General features: G+C 52.9%; 12 protein-coding genes across 12 annotated transcripts; 6 read left to right on the top strand and 6 right to left on the bottom strand.

The window, feature by feature from the left end:
* Positions 1-732: 732 nt before the first annotated feature.
* CC1G_09821 (hypothetical protein) lies at positions 733-1,050 on the top strand (the record flags this gene model as incomplete). The annotated part of the gene is made up of 1 exon (XM_001837787.2): positions 733-1,050. One exon carries the CDS (start codon positions 733-735, stop codon positions 1,048-1,050), a length of 318 nt encoding a protein of 105 aa, XP_001837839.2.
* A 551-nt stretch (positions 1,051-1,601) lies between these two features.
* Positions 1,602-2,911, top strand: CC1G_13133 (hypothetical protein; the record flags this gene model as incomplete). Its single annotated transcript, XM_001837786.2, has 5 exons — positions 1,602-1,818; positions 1,885-2,006; positions 2,078-2,151; positions 2,210-2,243; positions 2,303-2,911. 5 exons carry the CDS (start codon positions 1,602-1,604, stop codon positions 2,909-2,911), a joined length of 1,056 nt encoding a protein of 351 aa, XP_001837838.2.
* Positions 2,912-2,947: 36 nt separating this feature from the next.
* On the bottom strand, positions 2,948-4,884 carry CC1G_15568 (hypothetical protein; the record flags this gene model as incomplete). The annotated part of the gene is made up of 5 exons (XM_002910979.1): positions 2,948-3,493; positions 3,542-3,745; positions 3,813-3,897; positions 4,056-4,615; positions 4,672-4,884. The coding sequence occupies 5 exons, from the start codon at positions 4,882-4,884 to the stop codon at positions 2,948-2,950; spliced, it is 1,608 nt and encodes a 535-aa protein (XP_002911025.1).
* Positions 4,885-5,108: 224 nt separating this feature from the next.
* CC1G_15567 (hypothetical protein) lies at positions 5,109-8,814 on the bottom strand (the record flags this gene model as incomplete). Its single annotated transcript, XM_002910978.1, has 9 exons — positions 5,109-5,359; positions 5,411-6,156; positions 6,205-6,316; positions 6,374-6,568; positions 6,754-7,300; positions 7,352-7,514; positions 7,576-7,754; positions 7,811-8,500; positions 8,554-8,814. 9 exons carry the CDS (start codon positions 8,812-8,814, stop codon positions 5,109-5,111), a joined length of 3,144 nt encoding a protein of 1,047 aa, XP_002911024.1.
* Positions 8,815-9,083: 269 nt separating this feature from the next.
* On the top strand, positions 9,084-11,394 carry CC1G_13128 (hypothetical protein; the record flags this gene model as incomplete). Its single annotated transcript, XM_001837781.1, has 4 exons — positions 9,084-9,284; positions 9,333-9,853; positions 9,915-10,336; positions 10,388-11,394. 4 exons carry the CDS (start codon positions 9,084-9,086, stop codon positions 11,392-11,394), a joined length of 2,151 nt encoding a protein of 716 aa, XP_001837833.1.
* An 86-nt stretch (positions 11,395-11,480) lies between these two features.
* On the bottom strand, positions 11,481-14,292 carry CC1G_13127 (hypothetical protein; the record flags this gene model as incomplete). Its single annotated transcript, XM_001837780.2, has 3 exons — positions 11,481-13,294; positions 13,462-14,074; positions 14,131-14,292. The coding sequence occupies 3 exons, from the start codon at positions 14,290-14,292 to the stop codon at positions 11,481-11,483; spliced, it is 2,589 nt and encodes an 862-aa protein (XP_001837832.2).
* A 292-nt stretch (positions 14,293-14,584) lies between these two features.
* Positions 14,585-15,469, top strand: CC1G_13126 (hypothetical protein; the record flags this gene model as incomplete). The annotated part of the gene is made up of 2 exons (XM_001837779.2): positions 14,585-14,777; positions 14,832-15,469. The coding sequence occupies 2 exons, from the start codon at positions 14,585-14,587 to the stop codon at positions 15,467-15,469; spliced, it is 831 nt and encodes a 276-aa protein (XP_001837831.2).
* Positions 15,470-16,147: 678 nt separating this feature from the next.
* On the bottom strand, positions 16,148-16,596 carry CC1G_12953 (hypothetical protein; the record flags this gene model as incomplete). The annotated part of the gene is made up of 2 exons (XM_001837778.1): positions 16,148-16,407; positions 16,467-16,596. The coding sequence occupies 2 exons, from the start codon at positions 16,594-16,596 to the stop codon at positions 16,148-16,150; spliced, it is 390 nt and encodes a 129-aa protein (XP_001837830.1).
* A 336-nt stretch (positions 16,597-16,932) lies between these two features.
* On the bottom strand, positions 16,933-17,650 carry CC1G_12952 (hypothetical protein; the record flags this gene model as incomplete). Its single annotated transcript, XM_001837777.1, has 4 exons — positions 16,933-17,145; positions 17,202-17,401; positions 17,471-17,590; positions 17,644-17,650. The coding sequence occupies 4 exons, from the start codon at positions 17,648-17,650 to the stop codon at positions 16,933-16,935; spliced, it is 540 nt and encodes a 179-aa protein (XP_001837829.1).
* Positions 17,651-17,840: 190 nt separating this feature from the next.
* Positions 17,841-20,320, top strand: CC1G_12951 (hypothetical protein; the record flags this gene model as incomplete). The annotated part of the gene is made up of 9 exons (XM_001837776.1): positions 17,841-17,960; positions 18,017-18,868; positions 18,918-18,974; positions 19,031-19,090; positions 19,146-19,184; positions 19,239-19,337; positions 19,402-19,437; positions 19,492-20,164; positions 20,220-20,320. 9 exons carry the CDS (start codon positions 17,841-17,843, stop codon positions 20,318-20,320), a joined length of 2,037 nt encoding a protein of 678 aa, XP_001837828.1.
* A 268-nt stretch (positions 20,321-20,588) lies between these two features.
* On the bottom strand, positions 20,589-23,433 carry CC1G_12950 (hypothetical protein; the record flags this gene model as incomplete). The annotated part of the gene is made up of 7 exons (XM_001837775.2): positions 20,589-21,005; positions 21,059-21,142; positions 21,192-21,233; positions 21,288-21,868; positions 21,924-22,342; positions 22,397-22,791; positions 22,843-23,433. The coding sequence occupies 7 exons, from the start codon at positions 23,431-23,433 to the stop codon at positions 20,589-20,591; spliced, it is 2,529 nt and encodes an 842-aa protein (XP_001837827.2).
* Positions 23,434-23,717: 284 nt separating this feature from the next.
* On the top strand, positions 23,718-27,256 carry CC1G_15566 (hypothetical protein; the record flags this gene model as incomplete). Its single annotated transcript, XM_002910977.1, has 10 exons — positions 23,718-23,993; positions 24,050-24,139; positions 24,284-24,712; positions 24,762-25,103; positions 25,150-25,295; positions 25,351-25,748; positions 25,800-26,003; positions 26,057-26,168; positions 26,222-26,946; positions 27,000-27,256. The coding sequence occupies 10 exons, from the start codon at positions 23,718-23,720 to the stop codon at positions 27,254-27,256; spliced, it is 2,979 nt and encodes a 992-aa protein (XP_002911023.1).
* Between the last annotated feature and the right edge of the window lie 12 nt (positions 27,257-27,268).

Below are 27,268 nucleotides of genomic sequence, written 5' to 3'. Positions count from 1 at the left end.
CCACGATGATGTGTTCAGGCCCCGGGCCCCAGGGCTTACGATTGTGAGGGATTTGTGCTCAGAAGAGGACTTTAGCACGACAGGAAATATGGTTTGACGAAAGGGGTGTTGCGCTTGGTCCACGCAAAAAACATCCGAGTCGGAGATGTATTCGCAGTTTTAACCTTCCCTGGCTTCTGGCCTAATGGCCATATGTTCTTGAATACGACGACTTAATACACCTGTCTATCTATCCGAGGGACTTCCTAGTTCCTCTATCGATGGGTTGCAGTAAGAATGCAACAGCTACTAACAGAGGCGAGATCTAGATAACGAAATCCACTCCTGTTACTGCATCCTAAGCGGGGGGAGGCGGAAGATAACTCAGCTGCTCTATCAGATTCAGGTACCGCCATCTCTGGAAGATTTCAATTGTCAGGTGCTGGTGGCGGGATTTCAGTCCTGCTGTCACCCCTACCCGGACCTGGCAATTCTCCGGGGAAGGTTGTAGAGTAATCGTTCAACTCAGGCACTCCGTTATCAAGGTGGCTGCTGAGCGCTGAGCACCAGCATTACTGCTGTCACGGCCTGAACACCAGGGCAGAGACCTGGGCAGGGACACACCATGACCGATGGCCAAAAACGAACGGACTCGCAACAAGATAAGTACTGCGACATGCATCCCTGTTCATCAAACCCCCCCCCCCCCCCCCGCACTTGGATTCCTGGCAACTTACTTTCTCTTACAGCATTATGTCTGCTAACGATGTGGTCGACCAAGGCTCAGCTCTCGCGACTAAGGATCTTTCGAACCCACATACCGCCAAGCACGACGACGTGAAGCTGAAGCCAGAGTCTCTCCCCCCGGGGTTTGACATGGACAAGCTGAATGAGGTCTTGGTGATGTGCGTTGAAAAGGGCACCGCTGCGCTCGCGGACGGACCGCTGCAGGGTATCCCTTTCATCGGCGCCCTGTCGCCAACAGTGACTTTCGCTCTCAAACAGATGCTTGGCATCAAGGAGACGCAGGATATCATCATCGGCAAGCTCGACGCCCACCCCATTACATAACTTCACCCATACTTACTGATTGCACATCGCGGATCATGCCCATCGCTTAATGGTTCAGCGGCGAGGGCTCTGTCCCTGCTCCTCGGCCATCATCAAAGCCAAGGCTCCGGGGTGTGGGCTACCATCAACTCACGGGAGGGCTTTCACTGGTAGCGCCATCGCTACTGGCGCAGCCCAGCCTTGGGCTATCAGGGAGCGGGAATCCCCCGCCCCATCAAAAGCCGATGGAAATTCGCACCCGCCAATTATAGCCGCCGCAATTCGCGCGGCCGCCTGAAATCCGATGCATGAAACGATTCTTCCGCCCTTGAACCGCTCCTCACGGCTACTCACGTTTTTCAAAGAACTCCCCTCTGAGACCATGAGACGTCTCAGTCGTGAAACAGACGGTCAGAAAGCTGGAATATTATTAACATCCTTAGTCTAGTATCCAATTATAATACCCCAAACCCCAACCGATTGTCAGGGGTGCCAGGGACGCGCGTAAACAACGAGGCAGCATCACGTCGACTTAAGAAGAGGCGACTCATTGGAGTTGGAGCCCAACCGTCATGTCGCACACGGAAGAAGTGGACCTCCTCAGCATTGATGACCCGGTTTCAGCGCTCGAATTCCTTGGCCACACTGCTAGTTACTTCCATGCGCTCTGCTTCACCAAGTACACCGCCCCTACCAAGCCGCAACCGCACAGCGAGCATCTCGCAATAGAGTACCGACTACAACTTTACCTTGCTTCAAATATTGTTATGGATGCACTCAAAAATCAAAGTAATTCCATCCTGGACTTGCTTACGCGCGCGCACTGATTAACGTCCTCTAATATCTTTGGCGCAGTTGTCATCAATGAAACCTTCGAAAATCTCTTAGCACAGGCGAAGAACCCGCAGCACAGGGTCGATCCCGAATTCCCTCCCAAAGAAGATGGAGTCAGCCAGCTAGTCAGCGGGCCAGCCCACGTTTGCGATCGCAACGGTCGTCTCCTTTTCCTCACTTNCGCGCGTCCTGACCGCTGTANCACTTGATATAGTGGAGGAGGCATGTAGGGACCTCGTCAATGCCCCCATTCAAAGATGGAGGTAAAGACGGGACGGTCCTGGAGGAGTCAGGCCAAGTATTTTAAAGACACATCCACGTCCGAATTTACACCTGGCGTGCTCAGCCTCTCCCCCTGTTGGTTCATGCAAAATCACCCAGTAAGTGACCAAAAATAATATGACTGTGAATAGCCCGGGCTGAACAATTGACCACCTAGCCACCGAAGCATAAGCCCATGGTTTCCGCTTCCATCCGCCGACGCGACGGAAAGGACGGTGGGATTCCGTTCGTGAGGGCGATGCGGGAGGCGTTTAGTCTTATTGGAGCGGTCCTATACGTTCTGAATCCCTCGCAATACGAACAAGGCGTAGAAACGTGGCAGAAGCTGGCGGCGACCAATTGCGAAGGTTCCGCTCCGAAATGCGCCGAGCTTATGGCTGGGGTGTTGAGGATCTGGGCGTCCCCGTTTACGGTCACCCAGGTCATCTCAAACCGTGAAACACCCTTCCATTTTGACACACTCGGAAACCCTAATTGGTACGATTGTCTTCTTACCGTCGGGAGATACGGAGGGGGCAGATTAGAGTTGAAAAGGGTCGGCCGCCGCTTTAGATACGAGCGGGGAACTATGGCCTTCATTCTTAGCCAGGTTCTTGAGCACGGTGTTGCTGAGGTTGACGGTGAAAGGATCTGTCTCGCGAGCTTTATGAGGCCCGAGGTGTTGAAGTACATCCTGGAGTGGCGCGCGCATGCCAGTCGACCTGAGACGGTCCATAGTATTGAGGAGCGGTTGGGGGTACCAGAGGCGGAAAGACGTGGTATTTAGATAGAGACAGTTTCTAAACGTTTTTCTTTCATAGATCTAAATGGTAACGCTGCCTGAGCTGTCCTCTTGGAGATGCGGCGTTTTCAGGGCGGGGAATTGCGCTTCCGAAGTGGCGGTATTCCATCGGGCGGGCAATTCTGCTGCCGACGTGGCGGTATTCAATCGGGCGGGGGCGGATCTGACGGAATTGCCGCGTTCAGAAATGCCGCTTATTTCCCGCCTCCTGTAATATTCTTTCCGTCGAGCGAGCGTGGTTTCCCTGGAGCCAATGTGATGCCACCCCAGATAGAGTGGGTAGAGGCAGATGTCCGAAATGCGGTTGACCGCGGCCTGAAGGGTTGGAATCACCGACTGAGAGTTGCTGTCTAACATGTCGGCCGCTCCATCGCGATAACTAGCCAGTCCTTGCAGGCAGTCGGCCATCGAGTCGGTATAGTCTGGCGTGTAACTGACGGACGGACCCTGAGAGGTAAGGAGAGTGCAATAAGCCCTCCAGGCGGTTAAGGACTCCTGTATGCCGTTCAAGTGCTTTGGGGGCGGGTGACCAGCGGCTGTATCCTCTTCCAGGTCAATACCATTCCACTGAATCACATTTCAGAAGCGGTCGTAGAGAGACAAGGTTCCTCTCACCTTCCACCAGGCCAGCGGCATCACCTCATGGAATGGCAGTGGATCTATAAGCCATCCTTCCGCCTTTGAATAGTCGGGGCGGGACCCTTTTTCTACCTCGTCGAAAATGACGTCCCAATCCTCAACTAGCTTGGCGGTGAACTCGTTCACGTAGTCGCCCATCGGAAACATTTGGGACATCCCAACGAAATGCAACGCCTGTAGCTATGTGTATAGATAGATGAATAGATGAGTTTCAAACCGATCTATAACAGTTCCAAAAGTTACTTACGAACTCTGCAGTAAATTGGTTTTGTCGGGATTTCCAAAGGCGGCCGGTAGGGTCACGGGCGAAGGCTGTGAATGCCAATTGTAGTCTGATCGCGACGAAATCATGAAAAGAAATCCATTCATCTTCAGACAAAGTGGCGAAAGATATCGGTTTAGGCATGCAGGCAAGAACGTCGCTTCCAAGTGGTAGTACTAAATTACACCGCTACTATTGACTCATTGATTCTTTATCTGATTTGCCCACGCCAAGACATCCGCCACCACATCCCGCGACAGCCCATGTTTGCTAAGTCCCTCAACCCGAGCTGCATGTCGGCGACGGTCCTCTTCTAGCCTAGCCTTGACGCAGAGGGCTTTCCAACGGCAGAAGAGATTCACCGCCTTAGAAATTTCTCGTGCGGTGAGGTCGATATCTTTGGCGACGATTTCGGAGCATTTGGCGATGGAGTCAGCGCATTGGGCGAGTTGCCTGGTGCTCAGGTCCGCCAGGCGGTTGCTGGGAAGCGGGGGCTTGTTGAGCGGGAGAAGAAAATGGCGCTGATGGCGAAATGTCTTTGCGATAAATGATACGTTGCTGGCATCCCAATTTTTTGTGGGGTCGAAGGGTTCCCACCAATTGCATTCAAAATGTGCGAGAAGACGGTCGGGTACTTCCTCGTTGTTGGCGGTGCATGCGGCAAGGATAGGCATTGGGTCACCAAAGCGGAGGTAGGCGACAAGGGAAGTCAATTCTCGATGAGTGTCGCCGGGCTTTATGGTTGGAAAACGGGCGGCCGCAAATCCAAAGAGGGTGGTTACCCAAGTCTTGAGATAAGGTTAGGATTTCGTATTCGCAAAGTAAAGATAGTGGTCAAACACACCACTTCCTCGAAGAGAATTCTGAGAAATTCCGCCCTTTGATCGATGGTCAATTTTGCGAATTGGTGGGCGTATGCGAGACCCGCCCCCCGAAGACGAGAAGAGAGATAGTACATGAATTGTTGCATCGTGGCCCCGTCGAAGTTGTCGAGATCGGTAAACATGTTTGTTACAAGCTCGGGGGAGTTGCCCGGAGGGCTATACTTGAAGTCCATGATAGTTGATGAACAACGAAAATGAACAACGAAATCGATGGAAAGTCTACGATCGGCTTTTGCCGAACTTGAACTCCGATTTTCAGGCGGGCATCGAAGGCGGATACCGATTCACTGGCGGGAACCAGTTGGATATCAGTCGGGTTATTTTCAGGGGGCTATCAGAAGCGGGGTACTATTAGGCGGGTACCGGACGCCGATGCGTAGAGCATTTAGCGTAATCCTTAATGGGTTGAGTCCATAAAATCCTTAAAAGCCGCCTTGGCTTGGAACGCCAACTTCCGCCATGATGCGGCTTGACATGAGGCAACCGCTTGCACTCCCGCACTGTTGCTCACTCCACCTTTACCCTCCCATTCATCTGCCTTTCTTTCCATATATCTAACCGTCCATCCCATTTCAGCACGCACAAGAAGGACTTCCTCCTCCCACCGCTTGAGGCGGGACGTCGTTCGGAGCCAATTGAGGCGGCAAACTGGGCGGTAGTCGTGAGCGGATGCAGGCAATAAAATACAATCGCACCCACTCTCAGCTAGGAATTCCGGGCTGTCGGTATTGCCCGTATGTTTCCACCCCCAGATCCAGCTGACTACCTCGTGACTCTGTCCCGGTGCATTAGGTTGGTAGATCGACTGAAGCGGTTTGGCATCGCCCTTAAGAAGTGGGCGGTACTTGTCCTTGACCGCGAGATCGTCGGTGAGTTGCGTGATCGCCCACTGTGCCTGGTTGTATACCCTGGTGTGTCTTTGAATGGCCTTTTCCGCCGACGAAACGGCAGCATATCCCCGGGTCTTCTGCGCTTTGTTCTCCGCGAGTTGGACGTTAGCTTTGAACAAGAACGATTTATACCCGACTTGAGTCCGAATGTTGGCCAGCGATTCGTCCGCCTGGGCCTTCCTTAAGGCTAATTCCGCTTCGCGGGCAGACTGTGGAAATATGGAGCCTGCATGAGGTTCTGAGGACGGCAGCAGCACTGCCAACTTCTCCAAAGGGCCCTTCTGCAACTCCTGAAACGGATTAATGTTCATGTCTAGATGGCCGCATTCGAATTCTTCGCAAGTACAAGGCTCGCGTATAGGGGCGAGGAAAAAGCGTGCTCGCGGGTCGGAGTCGTCCGCCTTACTGGGCGCCAGGACTGGAAATAACATCAGCCCTTCTTCGAAGTGTTCGTCGTGTTTAAGCTTGAGGGCGGCACGTTTCCTTTCCAAGTCCAACTGTTTTGAGTCAGAAGGTGTGCTACCAAGATCCTTTGCCAAAGTCATTGTATCGATCCTAGACAGTCATCAGGCGGGGAATTTTATAGCAGATAGTATCACATACTGCAACTCCTGAATTAGAATTCCTTTTTGAATCCACGATGTCATTCCCACATTTCGACTCGAATTGATTTCTTCCGTTATGAGGCGCGCCTCGACAGTTTTCCGAGATGGTGCTTTGGGTTTCGGACGATTTCAGCCGCTATACCCCTTTCTATTCATTATGGTTTTACCTTTATCTATCGTTGACATCAAGATATCCATGGCTTCTGGGACGTGATTCTCGCGTTTCCTTTGAGCTTCCTTGAGTTGTTGATCCCATTCCGCCCTTTGGTCCGCTGTTGCCGACGACTTCAACATTTCAACGGCCTCGGTGAATTCCAAAAGGTTCGTCAAAGCGGTTTTTAGTAGGCCCGGAAGCGACACATCTAAAATAGATAGATTGTAAGTTAACCATCAGGCAAATAGTCTAACGGGGGTGGCCCCTGTTTAATCAAGGCGGCTATTTTATGGGTCGGCCGCCCGCCCCGCCGTGGTCATTCGGGTTCGGGTACCGCCAGCGGCCGACAACCGCCTGATTACCGCTACATTTAAACAGGCGGTGATGACTCACGGAGGTTGGTCAATTTCTTCCAATTGAGATCCAGGAGCTTGCCATCCAAAACCTCAAGGCGATGTGCCTCGGTCATTGTGCTCGCCAGAATCCCTGTCGGGTTCAACAGTGACCAGTTTGATTCCAAAATCTCACCGGTATTCCACCCAAGCCCATCGATGTACAACGGGGAAAACCGGGGAAGACACCTCTCTTGGTGGCCGTGGACGTGGAATTGTCCAATGCCGAACGTCATCGACTTGTACCAGGGAAGGTCAAGCTTCGGGCTGTATCTCTGTGTGCGGGAAAGGAGGTTCTTCCAATATTGGCAGCAGATATCGTATATGAAGACGACACACCTTGTTTTGGGTGAGACAACAGTCTTCAACCCTTTGCACAACGAATAATCCATGTTCATTTGGCGTTCCCCTTTTTGGAAGTCCACGATTGACGATGGGACAAAGGCACCATGGCGAGCGCATGCCAGAGCCCCAATTCCAGTCGCGTCGTATCCCTTGTGCCCTTTATTCTTATCGGCAACTGCACGATGCTCGTTGCAAGTGGATGGCTTAAACAAAGATCAGAACCCCGTGACTTCACCACCTGCCCTCGACCGTACCTCGACTTCCTCACTAGCGGAACGCAAATGCCGCTTGTACTCTTCGGACTCGACAAAGTAACCTTGGCCCCGCTTCAGAAAGAGGTCCTGACCCGCTCCTTTTTTACTTTGCCGAACGCAGACGAAGTTCCCGTCGGCCACGAAGGACATGGCAAATTTCCATCTGTTCACAGATTTGTACTTTAGCAATCTGATTTGAAATATAAAAGATGTTTGGGACGAACGTTCTGCGGTCCTGTTCCCAATTCTCTTCAAGGTTGATGTCGGGCTGTGGACATGCTGCACAGAATATCGCCAGGGAACCAGGGGAGCTAGCAGCCTCGCGAGTAGTGAACCCAAATTGCACCAACTCCTTTAGATGTCGGAATTGTCTGGCTGTCCGTAGAAGTTCACGATGGCGATTCTATGCTTTGCTGATCAATGTTAAAGATTGGTGGGAAGGCATCACTTAATACCCACCGGTACACAGTCAGGGAAATCAGGATTGGTGAGTCTGCGCAGCTTGCTGAAGTATTCACTCGCTGAAGTGCGGCATTCTAGCGAGGCGAGATTGAAGTCGTGTAAAAGCTCATAGGTGAATACTGTCTCCACAGCCTTGAAGGTACTCGGGTACAGCCCACCCGCCACACACTGCTCGTCCAGGGATGCTGCGCCAATACAGGCACATGGGTAAACCACAAGGCGATGGATGCCGTTAATGTGAACGATTACCATCTCTTGACCCCAACCATCTTTACCATGCTTTGGACTGGCCCCGAAAGAAAAGTCGGTATGATTATTCCAATCCGATATCGACGAGGCGATGAATTCTTCATTGGTATGATCGGAAACTTGTGATGGCGGCAGTCTAGGGCATCGTTGTCCCTCATGTCCAAGGTAGACTGAGATTCCTAGTTTCCAGAGCCACGACGGTTCGTAAAATCTCCCTGTCCACATTTCAACTCGATGAAGGGGGTGACGGTGATGAATGTCGCGGCAGCATGTCGAACAAAGGCTTGGTGTTGCAAAGCAGGAGGTACACCGCCATAACGGTTCGTCTGCTCCACATATGTCACATGCGTTATCTTCCCTGCGAGCGTGCTTCTGGTAGAAATATGAGAGGTAAGTGTTGATTCGAGGCTCCCATTGAAGCATGTAATCATAATTGCTCTTTCAGGTGTTCCAAGTCAGGCACGAAGTATCATTCATAAATATACTCTTACATTGTCGATAATGGCTTCACCTGCTGCCGAGTCTTGAAAAGGATTTCCGGGAATGGATTCTCTTTCAGCCCACTGTTCCTCTCCCCACGGCGGTTGAATATCGATGCGTCGACGTTTCCCTGCTGGAGTCGGTGTTCCAAGGGTTGTCGCAGCAGGCAGGGCGGTCAATTCGTGTCTCGTTCCTTTCTTAGTGTGAACCTCCACCAAGAGCCCTCGAAGTGGTTTGTCCGTAACAACGTTCTTCTTTCCTCTTCTCGTCATGGCACTGAGGTTGTGGGTGGTTGAGTTAAAGCTCAATACATATCTCAATCGATTATCAGGATTGAAGGCCGACCGACTCCGGCAATTAGAGAACAGGTCGGAAGCCGATCCGCCTGATATCTCCGGCTTGGTTCTCCAACCTGGCCAAACAACCGCCGCACAAACAATCCCCGACTTAAAAACCCGCCAATCTATTGACGTGGCAAGGTACCTCAAACCATCCTCTTTCGCCACAACCTCCCTCACTCTGGTACAGAGCACAGGCGACAATGGCCCCCAAGAAACCACCCCCCATGGTGTGGACCGATGACCAGCTGAAGGTGCTCAACGATGCCAAGGCGGAATTCCGGGCTGCCGACGCAGTGAAGCGGCAAATTGTTGCTGACAACATTGCCAACAAACTTCAAGCGGAGATGGAGAAGGCGGGCGGAGTACCCTTGGACAGAACTGCTAGCCAGTCTCTATTTGTTGTGAGTATCCCATCTCATGGTTGAAGAAATATTAACCCAGTTTTACAGGCTGTACGTGGTTGGCTGAACGCCAGGTGCAAAGCGAAACGAAAAGCGGAAGCCATTTCATGGAAGGGTGTCAAGCCGCGGATCCTCTACATTCGGCATAACCGTCGGACCATCAAAGAGAAGCAGAAATTGCTTTTTGAAAGCGCCACTGGCGAGGCGTTTCCCTATGCAATTCACGACCAGACGGACGACCCTTTACCCGACTTTACGGAAGAAGAAATCGCCATGTTGCAGGACCACGGCATGGAGGCTCGTCTGGAAGCACTAGACGACGACAGCAGCGATTTGGATGAGGAAGATGATGACACCAGTGACAAGACCGACGACAAGGTCAAGGTTACGCCCACAGGGAAGAGCGGCAATGGAACCGCAGCTCAGAAGACCAGCAACCGCGTCTTTGCCTGCTTTCAACAAGCGGTCTCAGAGTTGTGGCAGAAGCTTCCGACCGCTGAAAAGGAACGGTACCGCTTACGGGCTTACCTGAATCGCGAACATGGGCCAACGCCAGCGGAGCAAGCTGAGTACGTTGTATTCTTCGATCGGGTAGCGCTTATGACTGATCATTCATTCTAAATTGTTTAGGATGGCGGAGAAGGATCTTCCGTCTTTCTTAGAGGGGGTCGCCATCCAAGCCCAAGCAAAGTTCAACACTCGTATTATTTTCACCTGTGTCTATCCCACCAAGAGTGGTGTGTTGAAGGTGTGGACGACTGATCACGGCAGCAATTTGGGCGGGACTAGCTTCACCCATCAGCACCAAGGAATCTTCGACGACTCAGGCGTAAACGCAGTGGTGACGGCCTGGGGTAGGCGGGAATACAATTGCGACGGCTCTGGGGAACTGCCGCCACCCTCCACCCGAAGAAACGGGGCGAACGCCCTGATGAAGCTGCCGACTGGTCCCGATGGTGTTCGCTTAGTCGACCCTGAGAAACCGCCGGTCGGTTCGGTCAACAAGCCCTGGCTGATGGCTCTGATTCGGTCGTACTTCACCCACAAATACTGTATGATTCCTTAGTTAGCTGTTTTTCATTCATTGCTGATTTGTCATTCAGTGGAAGGCTTACCCGATGATGAGAAACGCCGACCGAAGTGCCCCTGGTCGGACATCCAGAAAGATCCAGCTTCCTTTTTCGACGATCACATTCTTCCCCAACAATACATGGAGATGCTGCAAGAGCCATCAAGGATGACTGTAGAGGAATTGAAGGCGGTGTTGCAGTACTTGTACGATCGACAAGAACAAGACCTCAAACCGTCATTTAGGTTTGACTACTGGAAAGACGGGGACGAGTTCAAAGCCACCAAGGCATTGGCCAAGCAGCAGGCGGGGGCGGAGGAGCGTCGGCGATTGAAAGCAAAAGCTAAGCCCGCAAAGGGGAGTTCCACAGCCGCCGCCAAGGATCTAGCCCCGGGTCCCGCCGTTAACGCCGCCACAAGTAGTCCAGTTCCCGGTCCCGCTGGTAAGGCCACCCCGAATAGCCAAGCCACGGTTCCGACCTTTGGCTCCACCCCGAATCTTCATTCCGTGGAAACCGCCCCGCCACCCGCCATTTTTCCCATTGCTCCCGCCCCTTTAACCGACCCTGCCCCGGCCCACCCCATCCCCAAGGCTGCTCCCACATACCCCACAGGCCAGTCCGACCGTCCCACATACCCCACTGCCCAGTCCGACCGTGATTCTGGGGACGCCGGCCAACCAGTGGGCGACCAACTTGAGCAGCCGGCCATAGCGCCCAAATCGGAAGCTACCGCCCCAATCCCCTCGCTCTCGAAGGTCAAACCAACCCCTCGACCTTACAACCGTCCCACAGGGACCGATAGACCTAAACGATCCGCTGCGGAACTCATCCGTTCCCTTCAAGGTTCCTCAAAGTCAACGGAGATTCAACCCCCGGTCACTGGTAAGCGGGCGACTGGCCCACCATCCGTTAAACCCCAGGCTAAACGACTTAAAATGGACGGGATCGACTTACTCCCCCAGACCACTACCGGAGTCACTACTCGTTCTAAGGAGGCGCTTAACCATAGAGTCACCAGGAGCAGGAAGAAACAGACCTAAATTCACTTTCCCTAAATTTTGAAGCAAATGTAGTTGATTATTGTAAACATAACTAATGATTTCACTATGAACAAAATGGCAGAATTTCACAAAGTCTTTTTGAGGCGCTCCGACCGTCTACCCGCCGGCGGATCAGCATCGCGGCGCCCGACTTTCTTACCACGCGTCGCCATCTGAGGCTGGGGGGAATCAGGGGGAGGAGAAAGAGGAGAATCGGGTGGAAGGGGTTCGAATAGGCCGCCAGATCCAGAGACGAAAGAGGCTGATTCTTGGACGGCGGTGAACGTGGCAGGAAATGGAGCGGCCGCCTGGAAATTACTGGCGGGACCCGTAAAATTAGGAGCGAAAAGGGGCGGGTCGGAATTAGTGGCGGTGGATCTCTCCGTCCGCTCATCGCAAGGGTCGGGAATCGGGCTTAACGCGCGGTCTTGCATCAGGCGGGGAATTGCCATTGGAGCGGGAATCGGTGACGACGCGCGGTCTTGCATCGGGCGGGGAGCAACGATTGGAGCAGGAATCGGTGACAACGCGCGGTCTTGCATCGGGCGGGGAGCAACGATTGGAGCGGGAATGGGACTTGTCGATCGGTGCACAATGGGGCGGGGGATCGGAGAAACGGCGCCATCCCTATGTGAGGGATGGCGCCGTTGAGGAGGAGGAATGTGGCCCAACCTCGCGAGTAGGGCCTCAAGCGTCTGTTGGTTGACGGATGTGTTGAGCCTTGATGTGTCCCTTTCTAAATCGTAGCACCGCTGTCGAAGGTTACCGATCTCTTGCTCAATGCCTCCTGTCCTGCCCTCAAGGTCGTCGAGGTGGTCTTGTGCAACCCGAAGATCATCCCTATCCACCCTATACTTCTCAACGGTCTTCTCGACATCCCGCGCAATTCGATATGAGTCTACCGCATCCTTTCCTGCCGATTTCGCTTTTCCCGACGCTTCTCCCAACCGTTCTTCGATTCCGTCCAGGCGACCGTCGTACAACTTCATCCGTTCCTCCAAATTACTTGCCAGCGCGAGTGCGCTCTCCACCGTCTTCCTGAGTGTCTCCTCCCGCTGGTTAAAGTCCCGCTCCAAGACCGACACCTTTCTACGGAGTTCGTCAAAGTCGGCCTTGGGAACCATTGGTATGCGAGCTTTTTCTTCGAGCCTGTTCAACGACGCGGTGAGTCCTCGAATATTCCCCTCAGCTTCCGTGACCCTCCCACCCAGCTCGTCCTGATTGGTCATACAATTGACCAAGTCTTGCACCAGGTTCCCGGTCGGCAGTTCAGTCGGATAAGATGGCACCACGTTTGAGTTGTCTGGGATTGGGATAGGGGGCGGTGGGTGCAGAATCATGGGACGAGCATGTCGGGGATCGAAAATCGGACCCAGCTCCTTCGTTCCAGCGAAGAACGAGGTGCCCGTGGATGGACCTGCTGGAGCTGCCGAGGCAGTGGCCGTGGATGGGACCATGGTCATGGGGATGACCTGCACCGAATTCGTCGGAGAAGCAGCCTTCGACGATTGCTTTGCTGGCTTTTTCCCCGCCGGCTTGGACTTTACTTGGGTCTTGGGAACAGCGTTGGAGTCGTTTTTGGGGTCCACTCGAGTTCTTTTGGCGGCGGGGGCGTGCTCATGGCCAATCGGGGTCTCTCCTATGTCGGAATCTTCAATGTAGGCGGCGCTTTTGCGTTTCCCTGTTTTCTTCACGGGGGGTTCGGACGTCACTGCAGGGTTGGAGGGGGGGGTGAAGTCCTTGCGTTTGCGGCCTCGTTTCAAGGCGGAGGCAAGCGCGAGCGCTTCGTTGCCTTGGAGAACTCGTTCACATTTTTTCTTCGTTTTCGTGCATCGAGGACAACTGCCGTTTTCAGGGGACGTGCACTCCGGAGCAAGGTTGGCGGCGTCGTAGTTCTTGCCTAGGGCTTTGTAATGTTGAGCAACTGATCTTGCCTTCAAACAGCGGTCGCAAAGGACGAAAGAGTCGCCGGGCGGAGGTTGGACGGTAGTGGAAGGTCTACCTGCTTTACATACAGCGGCGATTTTGATAAAACTTTAATGGGTTCCGAGAAATGCGACCACATACCTCGACCTCGCTTTCTTGGAGATCTCCTCAGAGTCTGCTTGTCCTCCTCGCCCTCTAACTCGCCCTCCTCGTCCTCGTCCTCGTCCTCTTCGTCCTCGTCCGCGTCTCCTCCATCCCCACCCTCGTTGTCGTGATCGTCATCATCGAGGTCGGCTTCCTCGTCGTCCTTCTTTCCTTTACCCTTCACGTTACTCTTCACCACATCAAGGTCCCCCTTCGATTGGACGGCCTTCTCCGTGTCAAGAGCTGAGGCCGTGTCTTCCCCAGTTCCAGATCCAACAGTCGTCCCGGGTTGCTTGGCCACTTGATTTGCCAGTGGATTTGCGGGAGGTGCAGGCGATGGGGGTTTATCCGACGCACGGGGTTGAGGTGGTGGCAGCCGCCAATTGGTGATAAACTCGAGGCAGCCCTCGATGAACAGAGCGGCTCGCGCGTCGTCGAAGGGGTCCAAGTCCTTCGGCTTGTCGGGCTTGACGTTGGCGAGAAAAGAGGGATCAATGACGGCGCCAGGTTGCCGCCATTCAGGCCTTTTTCGCACTTCGTTAAATGCTGCACGTACAGAATATCCGGCGAAGAGGGTTTGGCAGGTCGGGGGGACTTTGTTAGCGATAGTCTGAAGGGTTAAATACATTGATTTATATAAACGTTACAAATGAAGAAGGAACTTACCATTAGTCCCACCACCGCCCGCCTAAGTTGTTCCTTCCCCAAGGCATCTTGAGGCCAAAATGGATGCTTGTTGAGCAATGTGCGAAGTCGTTGCAGAACGGGGTTGAAGATCTGTGCGAGTTCCTTCTCAGTGTACGCTTCCATGTTGATGGGAGTAGCCATGGTTAACTGGGAGTTTGGGGTGACGGCGGAAGGAAGAAGGATGGTTATCCGAGTGACTCGGATTCCCAAGGCAAACCGTAACGCGACGCGATGTCATACCGGTCACGTGCCACTTCGGGATGTCCCGATCCTTGGCGTGAGGCTCCGCCTTATCAAAAACAGGGCGGACTGTCTTTATCGATCTGCCACCACCCCAAGCACCGCTATGGAGCGAGAAAGCGACGACGACCAAAGTGAGTTAACTGTACGTTTGTTGTGATGGGGGCCTCACAAATCAATCACCAAACCAGCTATGTCGGGTGGAGCTATGGATACGGACGAGGTTGCAGATGACGTCCGCTTCGTCCCATTCACTGAGGACCCAGAGTCCGCCCCCGCCCTCTTGGAAGACGATAATGCGGGCTGGAGGACGTTTAGCACGCAGGAGGCGGAAGGCCCGCCTGGTTCACAGTCACCGACTCCCAAACCCGCCTACACAGACCTAGGTGAGTGTATCGTCCGATAAGGACCCCCGTACTGCGGTTGACTGCTGCACATAGATGAAGGCGGAAAAATGGAGGTGGAAGGTTCTGGTTTAAAGGGAAAGGGGAAAGGGAAGGAGAAAGGGAATGCATGGAGCCCATTTTCTGACGAGGCGGAGGCTTTGAAATGGTTCGCCGACCTTCCTGAACATCAAGCGGCCACCCTGTTCAGCGGGTATTTCTCCGACAACATCGCTACATCTGGACGACCCCATCGCGAGATCTTCCCGAAGAATAGCGACTTCCCTCTTGCCTCCGATCTCAAGTCCGCTCGCGGGCCCGCCGCTACTTCTTCAGAGGCGGGTGCTTCCAAGGCAGGCGCACCTGTTAACGAACAGATGGACGGCATTTTAAAGGGATTGCTCGACACCATGCCCGAGTCCATCCGGAACGAGATCGTTTCTGATGAATCTCAATTGATATGGAATCTACCCAACCTGGAGGACGCGGGTATGTCGGCGGATCTCATTGACGCCCAGCTCAACTACATGTCGTCGTGGCTTGGAACCCTTGTAAACCACTATATGCATAACTGTGAGGTTTACGACAGGTTGGAGAGTCATTTGAAGTCGGTGAAGGCGTCGATGGTGTTGCGGGAGCAGAGCATCGCGTTGACAGAATCCCTCAAAGGACTGGGCTCTCTTGTTGAATCGTAGTTCCTCGCTGAATTGGGATACTCTTACCGCCTAATTGCTAGCATTAAAAATAATAGCCCTCTATTACTGCGCACTACAGGATAGCTTTCAGCCGGGGAATGTCGGGCGGTGCCGCCAGATTTCTGCCCAGCGTCCGCGCGAATTGCGGCGGCTATAATTGGCGGGTGCGAATTTCCATCGGCTTTTGATGGGGCGGGGGATTCCCGCTCCCTGATAGCCCAAGGCTGGGCTGCGCCAGTAGCGATGGCGCTACCAGTGAAAGCCCTCCCGTGAGTGATGGTAGCCCACACCCCGGAGCCTTGGCTTTGATGATGGCCCGAGCGCAGGGACAGAGCCCTCGCCGCTGAACCCATTAGCGATGGGCATGATCACGTCGAGGGCTGATGTCATGTTTGTTTGCGGTGGTGGGTTGAGATGAGCTCGTCTGAGTCGGTGTATATGATAGCGTAAAATCAAACGCCATGGACTTCAACTCCGCTTCAACGCAACCACTGAACCATCTGACACCGTGAAATGCCTATGCCAAGCGACAGTGTTCTTGGGCGCCAAGATGGCGAGCGCTAATCACTTGGCGCCCCTCAGCCTCATCACATGAAACTGCAACGCCACGGTAACTTCACGCTACTATTGACCCTGCCATCTATCTAGACGTAGATATAGCATACACATGTCATAAAGTCAAGCCTTTGGCATCAACATCCCCAAATGCCACCCTGCGAACTCGATTTCAGTCTGTATGGTCTCCAACGATCCTCTCAGGCTATCCGCCTGGGCGTTGAAGGAGTCCTCGTGTTTCTTACAGATCTCCGTGAGCTTGATGTAGCATTCACAGTCACCACCGTGAAGCTGGAGCTCGAGGAGCAGAGTCTGGAAGGCGTGACGAAGGTCCCAGGTGATGGACGACGCGTGCGATGCTTCCTTTCGACTCTTGTTCTGGGCTAATGGAGTAGTATATTAACCTGCGACATCCTCAGATTTGTTTTAAGCCAGTGCTTACCATCACGGATATGTGTCCATCCAAGAGGGCCGTCGTCATCCGACAAGGCAGGTGTCCGTTTGCACTGGGAGGATTTGCGGGGCTTCCGCCTTTTTCCCGAAGACGAGGGGGTGGACTTCGCTTTCGGCATTGTGAAGGACGGATGGGTGAGCGATCGATCGTTGGTTGATGAAAGGCGAAGGTAGTCTCGTACCCATCCGTTCTTTCGGAGGCTCACTTGAAAATACAGTGGTGGTGAGGGTTCTGCACTGTATTTCCATTCTCCGACCGGGGGAACCCGAAAACCGGAACGGATGGGTACGAGACTAAGGGGAAGGATACAAAAGCCTACTCGGACAATTGCTAGAAGAGTGACTGGTATGCTCTTTCGAGTGGCGATCGAAATTCACGGGCGCCAACTAATAGTCGATACTGAATTGATACCAGAGAAAAAGAAGCGAAACATCTACGAATAAACATCTACGGATCAGGATTCCTTCCGACGGTGCGTTGCATTGGAGGTTCTCTTCACCCACATAGCCGTTCTGATTGCCGACTGCTGCTTAGCCAAGAGCAAGCGAACCTCCGTGAGGGCTTTGACATGGCTCATGGCGGCGGTGTGAGCGGCATGAAGGTAATCGAGGTGGGCCTTCAGAACCAACTCGATGGGGACTTGGGGTATGATCACTTCCTTGTCATCCTTTCCAGGCGACAAATGGGTTAGATTTGCAACATAATCTGACATGAGAGACGTACCTCCACAGGCTTTCGAGGGTCCCACTCCATCATCTCATCGTCGTATTCCTCGGCGTCTTCGCCAGAATCTGACTCCCGATCACTGTCAGTCACCATTTCCTCATCATCGTGCGATGAGACCTCTGATTTGAAATCAATTGCTGGAACACCCTTCTCCAATTCGGCGTCATCGCAATCCTCGGAAATTGAAGTCATACTCTCTGCAAGCCAACGCAAAAGCGTCAGAAATCACGACAAATAAAGAGAATATTGGCGTTACGACCACGTACCTGGATCCGTGCCCCGGTCTTCCTCGTCGAGAGCGGTGAGTCGTGGAGTTGGAGCTTTGTCCTGCTCTCCTACGCCCATCTCGCCTTCTTGGAGGAGTAGCGTCGTATCTGTTCTTGCTACTGTGGATATTTCAGTAACGTTTCGGGGTTGAGGAGGTGCGTATACCACTCACGCTTCATATCTTGGAACGGTCGGTGATGGTTCAGAGAAGTGATGGTAGAGGCTTGGCGGTCTCAGACCAGTTGAAACTTGTCGGTTCTGACCAGAACCTTGGCTTCGGAATAAAACATAGCCAAATACAAGGTCGAGACACCACTACTCTTCCTTCGACATCATATTTTCTCATCCTCACTCTGTAACTCTGTGACCATGGCCCCGAAAGCCCTCATCCAGAATCTTCGCGCACTCGCCCAATACCTCGACTCAGAACCTCACAAGTGGCACGGACAGTCGAAGGAGCAAAGGAAGAGAGATTTTGTGCAAGCATCGGTACGTCGATATCGCCATCCCCCCTCGATGTCGCTTTTGATTATATTGTCTCCAAGTTCGCTTTTCTGGAGATTCTCGAGCAGCACCCGAAGTATGATAAGACCAGCCGGCTTGGGAAGCCCATCGCCACCTGGGTCAATTGGCTGAAGCACAACAAGGACGCCAAGCAGTCCCCCGAGATGGTGAACCTTGAGCACTTCGGCCTTAGGCCTTTCAAGGACGCGATTCCTCTCGTCATTCCCCTTCTATCCAAAGGAAACAATGACTCTGTGTCCAATAACGCGGCATCCGGCACCATTCAACCCGCCCAATCCAACGAGATCCCATCTCTTGCTCCCCCCAAGAAATCATCTGTCTCGAAGACCGCGAAGCGCGCGACGCCCACCACCGATTCCATGGACGTTGATCGAGATGACGTCGGAAAGACTGTCGATAAACCCCGCCGGGCCAGGTCCATCAACCAGGCCAACGTCTCGGATCACCGCAAGGAGGTTCTTGTCGGCAACGAGGACGATTGGAACTCTAAACTCGACAGTGACGCCAGTTATCGTGCTCCCTCCGACGAGGAGTCTTCCGCCGAGTCGGAAGTACCCAAACGACCTCGCAATCTCAACAGCAAAGAAGACGCCAAGTCGACGAAAATCAATCTCGCCAAGGAGCCCACGACTGCGCCCGCTAACAAGCGCCGCACCGACGATGTTGGTCAAGGAGAAAACCCAGCCAAGAAGTTGAAGACGTCGAAGACAGGCGATACCGTCACCGAAGCGAGCCCTCCTTGCGAGCAGTGCCACGTATCCAAATCCGCGTGCCTCATCCCCAAACCCAACGTAGCGTGCAGGGCGTGCAAGGGGAAGCGCCTTAGCTGTAGCTTCAGTCGAAAATCCAAGAAGCGTGAAAGTCTAGCTCAGGTACCTTGTTCGACTTCTCCAGACTATCTTAATGCTCACGTTTATGTAGGATGCCAATGGCGCGGCAACCGATTCTGAGAAGGGAACCCCAGCACCGAGTCGAGAGGTTGGTTTCGGCTTTATCCAATACCTTCGTTGAATAACCCATGGTGTCGCTTTCAGGTAGAAGACCAAGCAATTCCAAAAGATAGCAACCTACGCACCGCCAAGAATAGATTCAAGGTCAGCGCTCACACTTTCTCGTTCTCTTTTGCCAAGATTTCTGACTTAAGGCCAGGATACTCGAAGGGCGTCTGCCCCAACGTCAAGAGACGAGGTATGAACGTCTACGATTACAGTCGTCGTCCATTCCACTAAATGCCGTTCCCAGCACTCCAATGTGGCTCCTGGCGATGGCACCCCTAGCACTGGAGGTGGTACATTCCAGTTCACCCCAGCTCCCTCGGCGTCTGCTCCAGTTCAACCCAAGGTGAGTCTTTAATCCCATGGTCTTCTCATATCAACTCGATTCTGAACTGCTTCTCATTTCTTAGCCGCTGGCCACCACCACGAAGAATACGAAATCATTGGTGCGATTCTCTCAACGATTCAACGTCCTGTAACTGACGGGTTGTGTATATCAGATTGCCAAGGCAGACGGAGGGCTTCTCTCTGTCAAACCTGCGTCCCCCACCGAGATTCCGTGGGGCTCCATTGACCTTGCGATATCCCGCCTCGTCCTCCAAAATGCTCATCAGCAACATGTCATCAACGAACTCTCCGCCACCGTCACAATCCTCTTGGAGGATGCCAAGACTCACCAAGAACTCTTCTCGGACACCCTACGTTTCAAGAGCTTGGTCGAAGACAATGAACGACAACTCGAGGGTGCCCAGAACGAAATCAAGCTTCTTCGCCAGGACGTCAACGAAGCACTCTTGCCTATCAAACGTGAGCTCGCCGACAACTCAAAGCGCATCAACGATCTCAATCGCAGCGTCGGATGTCTGATGGAGTGGATGGGACACCAGATGAAGAAGGAATTTGGAGACCCTCCAACTCTGCCTCAGGTTGCTCGAAATGACCCAAACCGTGTGGCTGAGCCCATCGAATCCATCAACCCGGCACGGTTGATGATTAGGCCTGGTCCCTTGGCAGCATCGTCCACGACTACGTCGTCTCACTCTTCCGAGGAGTCAAATAATGCGTCCTCGTCAGGTTCCTCGTCCAACTCCATCTCCGCACCTGTCGCCGTCCCCACCCTTAACCTTGCCGAGCATGCTGAAGGGATCATGCAAGTTATGCAAGTAATTTCTGGTGAGTCTTCTGCGTTGTTGACATGTCATGCATCACCCCCTTATCGCGGACCTAGATAACATGTCTCCACCAGGGTCCAGCAACGGCAGCGGTGGTCGTCCCCGGGATCCCCACACTGCCGAGGTGGAGGAGTTGCTGCTTCTGAACAACAATTAGTCTAGATCTCTTTTACTTTGCTATTCATTCCGTATATCATCCCTCGTGTAATAATTTTTCACAACTCTCGACTCAATTGACTCAATTCTTATAATGAATTCCCTTCCATTTGGTAAAGTGTGAACTTTGAAGTGCTTTCGGCGATTCTTAAGTTAGTGACAAGCCATAACCTTCGAGAAAATGAGACAAACATGTATTAACGGACAGTAATCCATCTACGACTAACTACTACAAAGAATGGCAGTGATGATACGAAACAAAATGAAGACTATCGACGTTTGTCCTTGGTCCGCGACTTCGCCTTGGCAGGTGCGTCATGTTTTCTACCCTCAGTGGACTTAGAATGTCCACCCCGTGACTTGCTCCTTGTCGTTGAACCCTTACTATTAGCCCCAGGTTTTTGAATGCGCTGTATGACCGAGGGCACATCCTCTTGCCCAAACCTCTTGGCGACCTTGATGGCTCGCGTAGACCTTCGCAGGGTGGGAGGCTCGTCTCTTGGCTCTTGCTCTGCCGCAGCACGTCTTTTCTTGGCACGTGTATTGGGGCCAGGCAGTTCGTCGTCTTCCTCGTCACTCGTCTCGGAATCGCTGGGAGACCGGGCTCGCTTTCGCGCCGTTCCATGTGGAGGAGGTGTAGTCGGGGTCGTGGCTTGGCTTTCCCGCGATGGCCTCTTAGGGGTCGACTGGAAAGATGATGAGAGATTGCTCTGGCAGACAATATCAAACGGACGCTCACATCGATCTCATTCTCGCTTGGCTCATCCTCTTGCACTGGGGGCTTGGCTGCAGACTTTTCTTTTGCTTTTGGTGCACGCACATTCTAGAGCACAGTCAGACTAATTTGTAGGGAAAGTCTGTGGCTCACTCACACGAGGATTACCCTTGGCAGAGCCTGTATGACCACTGGGAGGCTGCTTTTGAAGGGTCAGCTTGCCTTGGCGTGCGGTTATGGGAATCCTCCTCACCTCAGGCTCTTCAACATCGTGCGTACGTGGGGCTTTGGCTTTTTGGCTTGGTCGTTTCTTCTTCTTGGAAGCAGCCTTGGGCTTGGGCTGGGACTTCTGTGGAGGGGTTGGGGCAGGTGGGGCAGGTGGCGATGGTGGAGGCGGGTCCTCTTCATCTTCAGAGCTGGACACAATTTCATCCTCATCCGAATCGCTCCTATCGTCAGCCATAAACTGGTCCCAGGCGTTAGTTTCGCGTTGAACGCCTTGAGGGTCCCTTGAAGGTGGGTTGGGGTCCTCATCCTCCTCCAAGTTATACTCGTCTGCAGAAGTCGGTTTCCGTTCTTTGCGATGGCGGTATTCCTTGGCTCGACCATCCCAGTACTTCTTGAATTCGAACACGATGTCCAAACCATCCTTTTGGCGACGATACCAGAACCAATAAAGGCGTTCGCGCTCTGATGTGGACATAGAACTGGGTTCCCCAATGAACTCGGCAAGCTCGTCTGGAAGGAACTCTGTACAGATGAAGCGCCGTGGATTCAAGCCAAGTCTTTTCCATGGAACGGGTGAGCGGCCAGATGGGTTACCCTTGGCGATGTCTGACGATAATGTCAACTTCGTCGACTTGTGAACATACTGAAAAGAAGAACTCACTGTAGTGAATGGTAAGGAAGGATCTAATGAAGTGGACCAACCACCTTGACCTCTGCTCGGTGTCATCGCGGTGACGGATGTTGGGAATAATTGGCTCCCCAAATTCATTTCGTTCAAACTTCATCAACGCTCGCTTGGCGGACCTTTGAGCACGAATGTCTTCGTCCTCCAAAGGATCAAGGTAAATGTCGGCTGCGAAGTCCTTCCACAGTTCGAGGATCCCCATTTTCTTCAGTGTGTCTCCGTACCGGTCACGGAAACCTTGCCCAGCCGCTCCCCCAGACAGCTCAAAGTCGTAAGCAACTGGCCTACCAGCCTGATTCTCATAGGCAACGAGCAGGTAGAGTCGGGCGTTCATATCCCTTAGAAACTGTTCGCTGATCCCCAGCAACTTTTTCGAAGCAGTGCGCTCTGCGGTTCTGACACATCTGTTGTTGACAACTTGGCAAGTGCTTGACAGGAATACGACTTACTTCCTCTGCTGCTCTAGTGGGGGTGTCTCCTCGTTCCACTTGGCAGCCTTGTCCTCGTACGCCTGCCTTTCCTTGGCGCTCATCTTCTTCCAAAGAAGTGAGGCAGCAGGATTGAACTTCGCGAAACCCTTTGGCGACAGTTTTCCTCCGGGCCTGTCCAGATCCCCGTCGTCTCCATTGTCATCCCTTGGCGTAATGTAACAACTTTCATTGTCCAAGAGGTCTTTAAGGTTGGGTAGAGCTTCGCCTCTTGCGAGCAACCCTGCGAGGTACTTGATTGCGTCACGCCTCTCTCTCTTGAAGACGAGCAGCCCAAACCACCGTGTCGTCCATTTTGCTTTCTCTTGCTTGGGCTTATATGCCGCAAGCTTCTGCTTGAACCACCCCAGAACGCCCTACGAGCCGGACGAGTTAGCTTGGGAAATAGGGTGTACCAAATCACATACACGTTTAATAGCCTTGCGCTTGGCTTTTGGAACTGGCCTCCGTGACTCGTTGATAATCTCAGAGACAAAATTCTTGAACACGGCAACAACGACATCGGAACGCTTGCCTTTCGAGCCTTCGCGGTATTGTTGTAGGCGACTTTGCATGTACGCCACTTGGGAGGCGCTGAATTGGTAACCGTCGGGCACAGTGTCTTCATCATCTCGTCTGGCGACGCCCTCATCTCCCCCACTGCTGTCACCGTCACTGTCGTCCTCTTCCCCCTCCTCCTCCTCCTCCTCCTCCTCGTGGTCCTCCTCGCCCTCCTCGTGGTCCTCCTCATCACCCTCATCACCCTCATCACCCTCGCCGTCGTCGTCGTCGTCGTCGTCGCCGTCGTCGTCGTCGTCGTCGTCGTCGTCGTCGTCGTCGTCGTCGTCGTCGTCGTCGCCGTCGTCGTCGCCGTCGTCGGTTCGCTCGCCTTCGTCGCCTCTACCCCATGCCTGCTTAGTGTGTTCCGCCTCGTATGACCTGCGATCCCCAACCGTCCCCTTCAGTCTCGACTTCTCTTGATACTTGCCAGATGAACCCCCGTTGCGGCCGTTTGACATGGTAGTGGTGAGTTTCAACAGCGAAATAGGTAGCACTTATTGTTTAGGAGTGAAGGATGGAGAGAAAAATACAAGTTCAAACCTCTCGTAGGCAATCAACCATCAGATCCCATCAGGTCCCTCCTGATTAATGTCTTCGACTTACCGATTCAATACCAATCGGCAATTTCACTTGAGTTAAGCGCTCGTAGGATTGATCCGTAGGTGGCTTGATGCGATCAATCACAGCCAGACTCGTACAGAGTTTCTATGTATACATTTTGTGTTCTCTTCCTGTATCAACCATGTATGCTGGACGCCGACAACAGGTAAAACGAAGGGAGCGAGTAGAGTTATACCACGGACGTTTAGGCCCGGGAAGACGCAGGGGAAAGGTGAAGGTGCAGCTGATCCCATATACCCCAACCCGAGGGAGACAGTCTCTTTCACCTCGCAAGACGTCGAGGTCCACGGGGAAAGCCTCAACGGCCCATAGAAGGGAGAGTACAGTGCCCTTCCCCTCTAACGATGGCGAGTTCATTCCTTTCAATGCCGACAACGATCTGGGAACCACATCCAAGGTCAAGAGTCTCTTTGAGGTGCCTTATCAGTGATATGAAGCTCATACGGTCTATAGACATCACACGACTACATGAAAGAGTGGATCCCAAAGCAGAAACTTTACCTGTATGAACTTCTAGAGCAGCAAGGCCTTCCAGAGACCACCGTATGCCGAAGATGCAGCTGCCAATTGACGGAAGGGATATGGAAGTGCAAAGATTGCTTTGCCACACCCATCTTCTGTCGAACATGTTGTCGAACGGAGCACCTGTCGAATCCATATCACCGCGTTCAACGATGGAACGGACAGTGCTTCCTCCCTGCCTGGCTTTGGCAAACTGGGCTCGCTCTTTCCCTGTGCTCTTCCGGCGCCTGCCAAGCATTGCCATCTACGCTGTGCTCTGACGACTTCGACTGGTTCGACGACGACGACCTGACCTTCGGCGCCAAGCCCTCGAGGCGTGCTCTAGGTAGTGCTAAAGTTGTCGCGATAGCTCACACTACAGGCATCCACCACTTGCCAGTTCACTTCTGTCGCTGCCTTGACGCACCTTCGGATGAAAGGCAGCTTCTGCGCCACGGACTTTACCCCTCGTCGTTCCAAGACATCCGCACCGCGTTTACTTTCTCCATATTGGATGACTATCTCCTCCAAACCCTGGAATGTTTTACATCCACCCATCATTACTACTCCAAACTGCGGCGCACCACTAATAAGTTTTTTCCCAACTCCGTCCCTGTATGTCACAGTTTATCGTGAACGACGAGTGTGACTGATTGGGATGTAGGACCGCACCCGCGAACTCAGAAGGGTCGGGCGTCAATGGCGACGACTCAAGGAACTTAAGCGATTCGGGTTCGGACACACCAACAGGAACCCAGGAAAGGGGGAGATGGCCCTTTTCTGTGCGGCCTGTCCGCAACCCGGCATCAATCTTCCAGATAATTGGAGAGAGGACCCCGAGGAATGGAAATACCAGCGAAGTTTGGTGGCCGACGGCAACTTCGTGTGTGTTCATCGGAAACAAAAGGACCAAGGAGAGGATGTATACCTGAAGGATGGAGAGGGATTTATGACAGAGAGTACCCGTTACAGAAAACATCTGGAATCCACGGAGGAACATAAAGAGGTAAGCGTATCTCTCTAGCGCCGGTAGCTTGCTGACGATCATTCAGCCTCAAACCTGTCATGAACATCGAGCAATCGCGGATAAGAGCAAGGTTCACAAGGGATGTGATGTGACCGGCGTTGGAGCTTACGCGTGCATGAGACATGGTTGCTTCGTCCCTGGCAGCGTCGTCGATTTCCAGAAGGGAGAGAGGTCAGCATTTGTATAACTAAGCGCCCAGTGGGGGTGTCTAATTACAACCCCACAGACAAGTCAACATGGACTACGGGTTCTGTGAAGCCCTCAAGACAACACACGTGGAGGAACTTTCCAAAGTGCTCTTGGTATACGATGTCAACTGCCAATACTGCAAAAACCTACGGAAACGGATTGACAAGGGAGACTATCTCTCTATTGACAACAGATTAGACATAACCTTTGGAATCGGCACATTCCATGTGCACGGACATCAAGACACCTGCTTTGCGCGATACGCTCTCACATTCATCAAAGGGGCAGGAATGTCGGCGGGGGAAATCTTGGAGTCACTCTGGGCTGTTGTCAACGAGGCTGCAGGATCTACGTCGATGATGACAATCCCAGCCCGAGCAGAGGGATTGGACGCGGTGATGGGGGATAGCAATTGGAAGAAATTGGTAAACTTAGGTGTGCCATCCAACCGATCTCGTTTAGCTAGGTCTGATACTGGACTAACAGTGTTCATCTCAGTTACTAGCATAACCAAGAACTGGGAGAAAAGTCGACATGAGCTTGCTAGTGCACAAGAAGATTTCGAACTGCTGAATGAGACGGCATCGATGTCTCAGCGACGGCTATGGGATGCACAATTGAATCGCGCGCAAATGGAGAGGAACCACGATATTTCCGCAATGGATATCCTGAACGTCAAGTTGAACAAACGTGGGTTTTGTGTTTGAATCGACCGCTCGGTATGCTGACGAGAGACCCTCAAGCACCGACGAGAGCCAAGGTGCAACACGACTTGATGGCCGCGGAGCAACGGGAAAACACAGGGATAGGCGTGACCTCTTGGCTTACGTCTGGAATGAAGATCCAGGATCTGCAGTGAAGTATCAGACCCTTTCGTAGATTCCTCCAAATCTGACATGTATGCTTAGGGAGAACCTGCGATTATTTCTAGCCGGATTGCCAAGGGAGTCCCTACGCACCGATCAACAAAACCTGGAGCTGGCCAAGAGAAGGGAACATATCCAGGCTGAGGTCAATTCCTTTTACGAAACCGGCACCATCCTCTTTCCCGATGTCGATTTTTACGAACTCCAGTGTGCCCAGCCCCCCAACGACAGGGTTGAGATCGAGGGGGATGATGAAGGAAACCGCCAAGACCCTGGCGACAATCCATTTTCATTATCCAATAACGAAGCAGAAGACGTGGACGTACCGTTGCCATCCTCATTCGAGGTTCTCCCTTCAGGGTTGAAGGGTGCTGCCGGTAAGGAAGTGCAATTGCGATGTGCACAGGCAGACGATGCTCTGGAACAGATCAGAACCGAGATTGGACACAAGTCATACCTTTACCGATCCAATATTCGCTTGGCCGAGGGGAAACAGCAACGACTGCGAGGGTACTCAGCGGTCAAGTCGGTGGATCGAGCCCTGCGACTTCACCTCAAATCGTATAATCGGGCCCGCTGGGCGCTTAACTGTCTTGGCGCCACGCGGGAAATCCTTGACAAGTATCGGCCAATTACGAAGGGGGATACCAAAGCGATAACGGCTGTATACAAACCCAATGCAAGTGGGCAAAGAAACACCCCCCTGTCATGGATATGGACAATGGACGTCGAAGGGGATTCCGCAAACTCGGAGTACCTAGAGGAGTGTAAGTAAAATCAGTCTCCTAACGGTTCAGTAATATCTGACTGTGATTCCCAGTGTACCGTGTAAATTGGCTGAGAGCTAAGTCTCGGGCGGAGAGGTGGCGAGAGGAACACCTGCTTCTGACTTCCGAGATGGATTGGGTCGTTAATTTTTTCTTCTTCAAGGAGGATGAATGCAAGGCCTGGGCCACGATCACTCGTGGACTGCCAGGACATCGCGCGTACGCCAACCGCCAAGCCAATGTCTGGAGGCTCATGGCTGTACACGCCGAGAAGGCGTTTGCCAATGTCAAGAGATCGTCTGGGGGTTAGGGTTTAGGCAAT

The sequence above is a fragment of the Coprinopsis cinerea genome (assembly GCF_000182895.1).
Source record: "Coprinopsis cinerea okayama7#130 chromosome 6 map unlocalized cont3.6, whole genome shotgun sequence".
In the NCBI taxonomy this organism is placed as follows: Eukaryota; Fungi; Basidiomycota; class Agaricomycetes; order Agaricales; family Psathyrellaceae; genus Coprinopsis; species Coprinopsis cinerea.
This window is presented reverse-complemented; position numbering and strand designations above follow the sequence as displayed.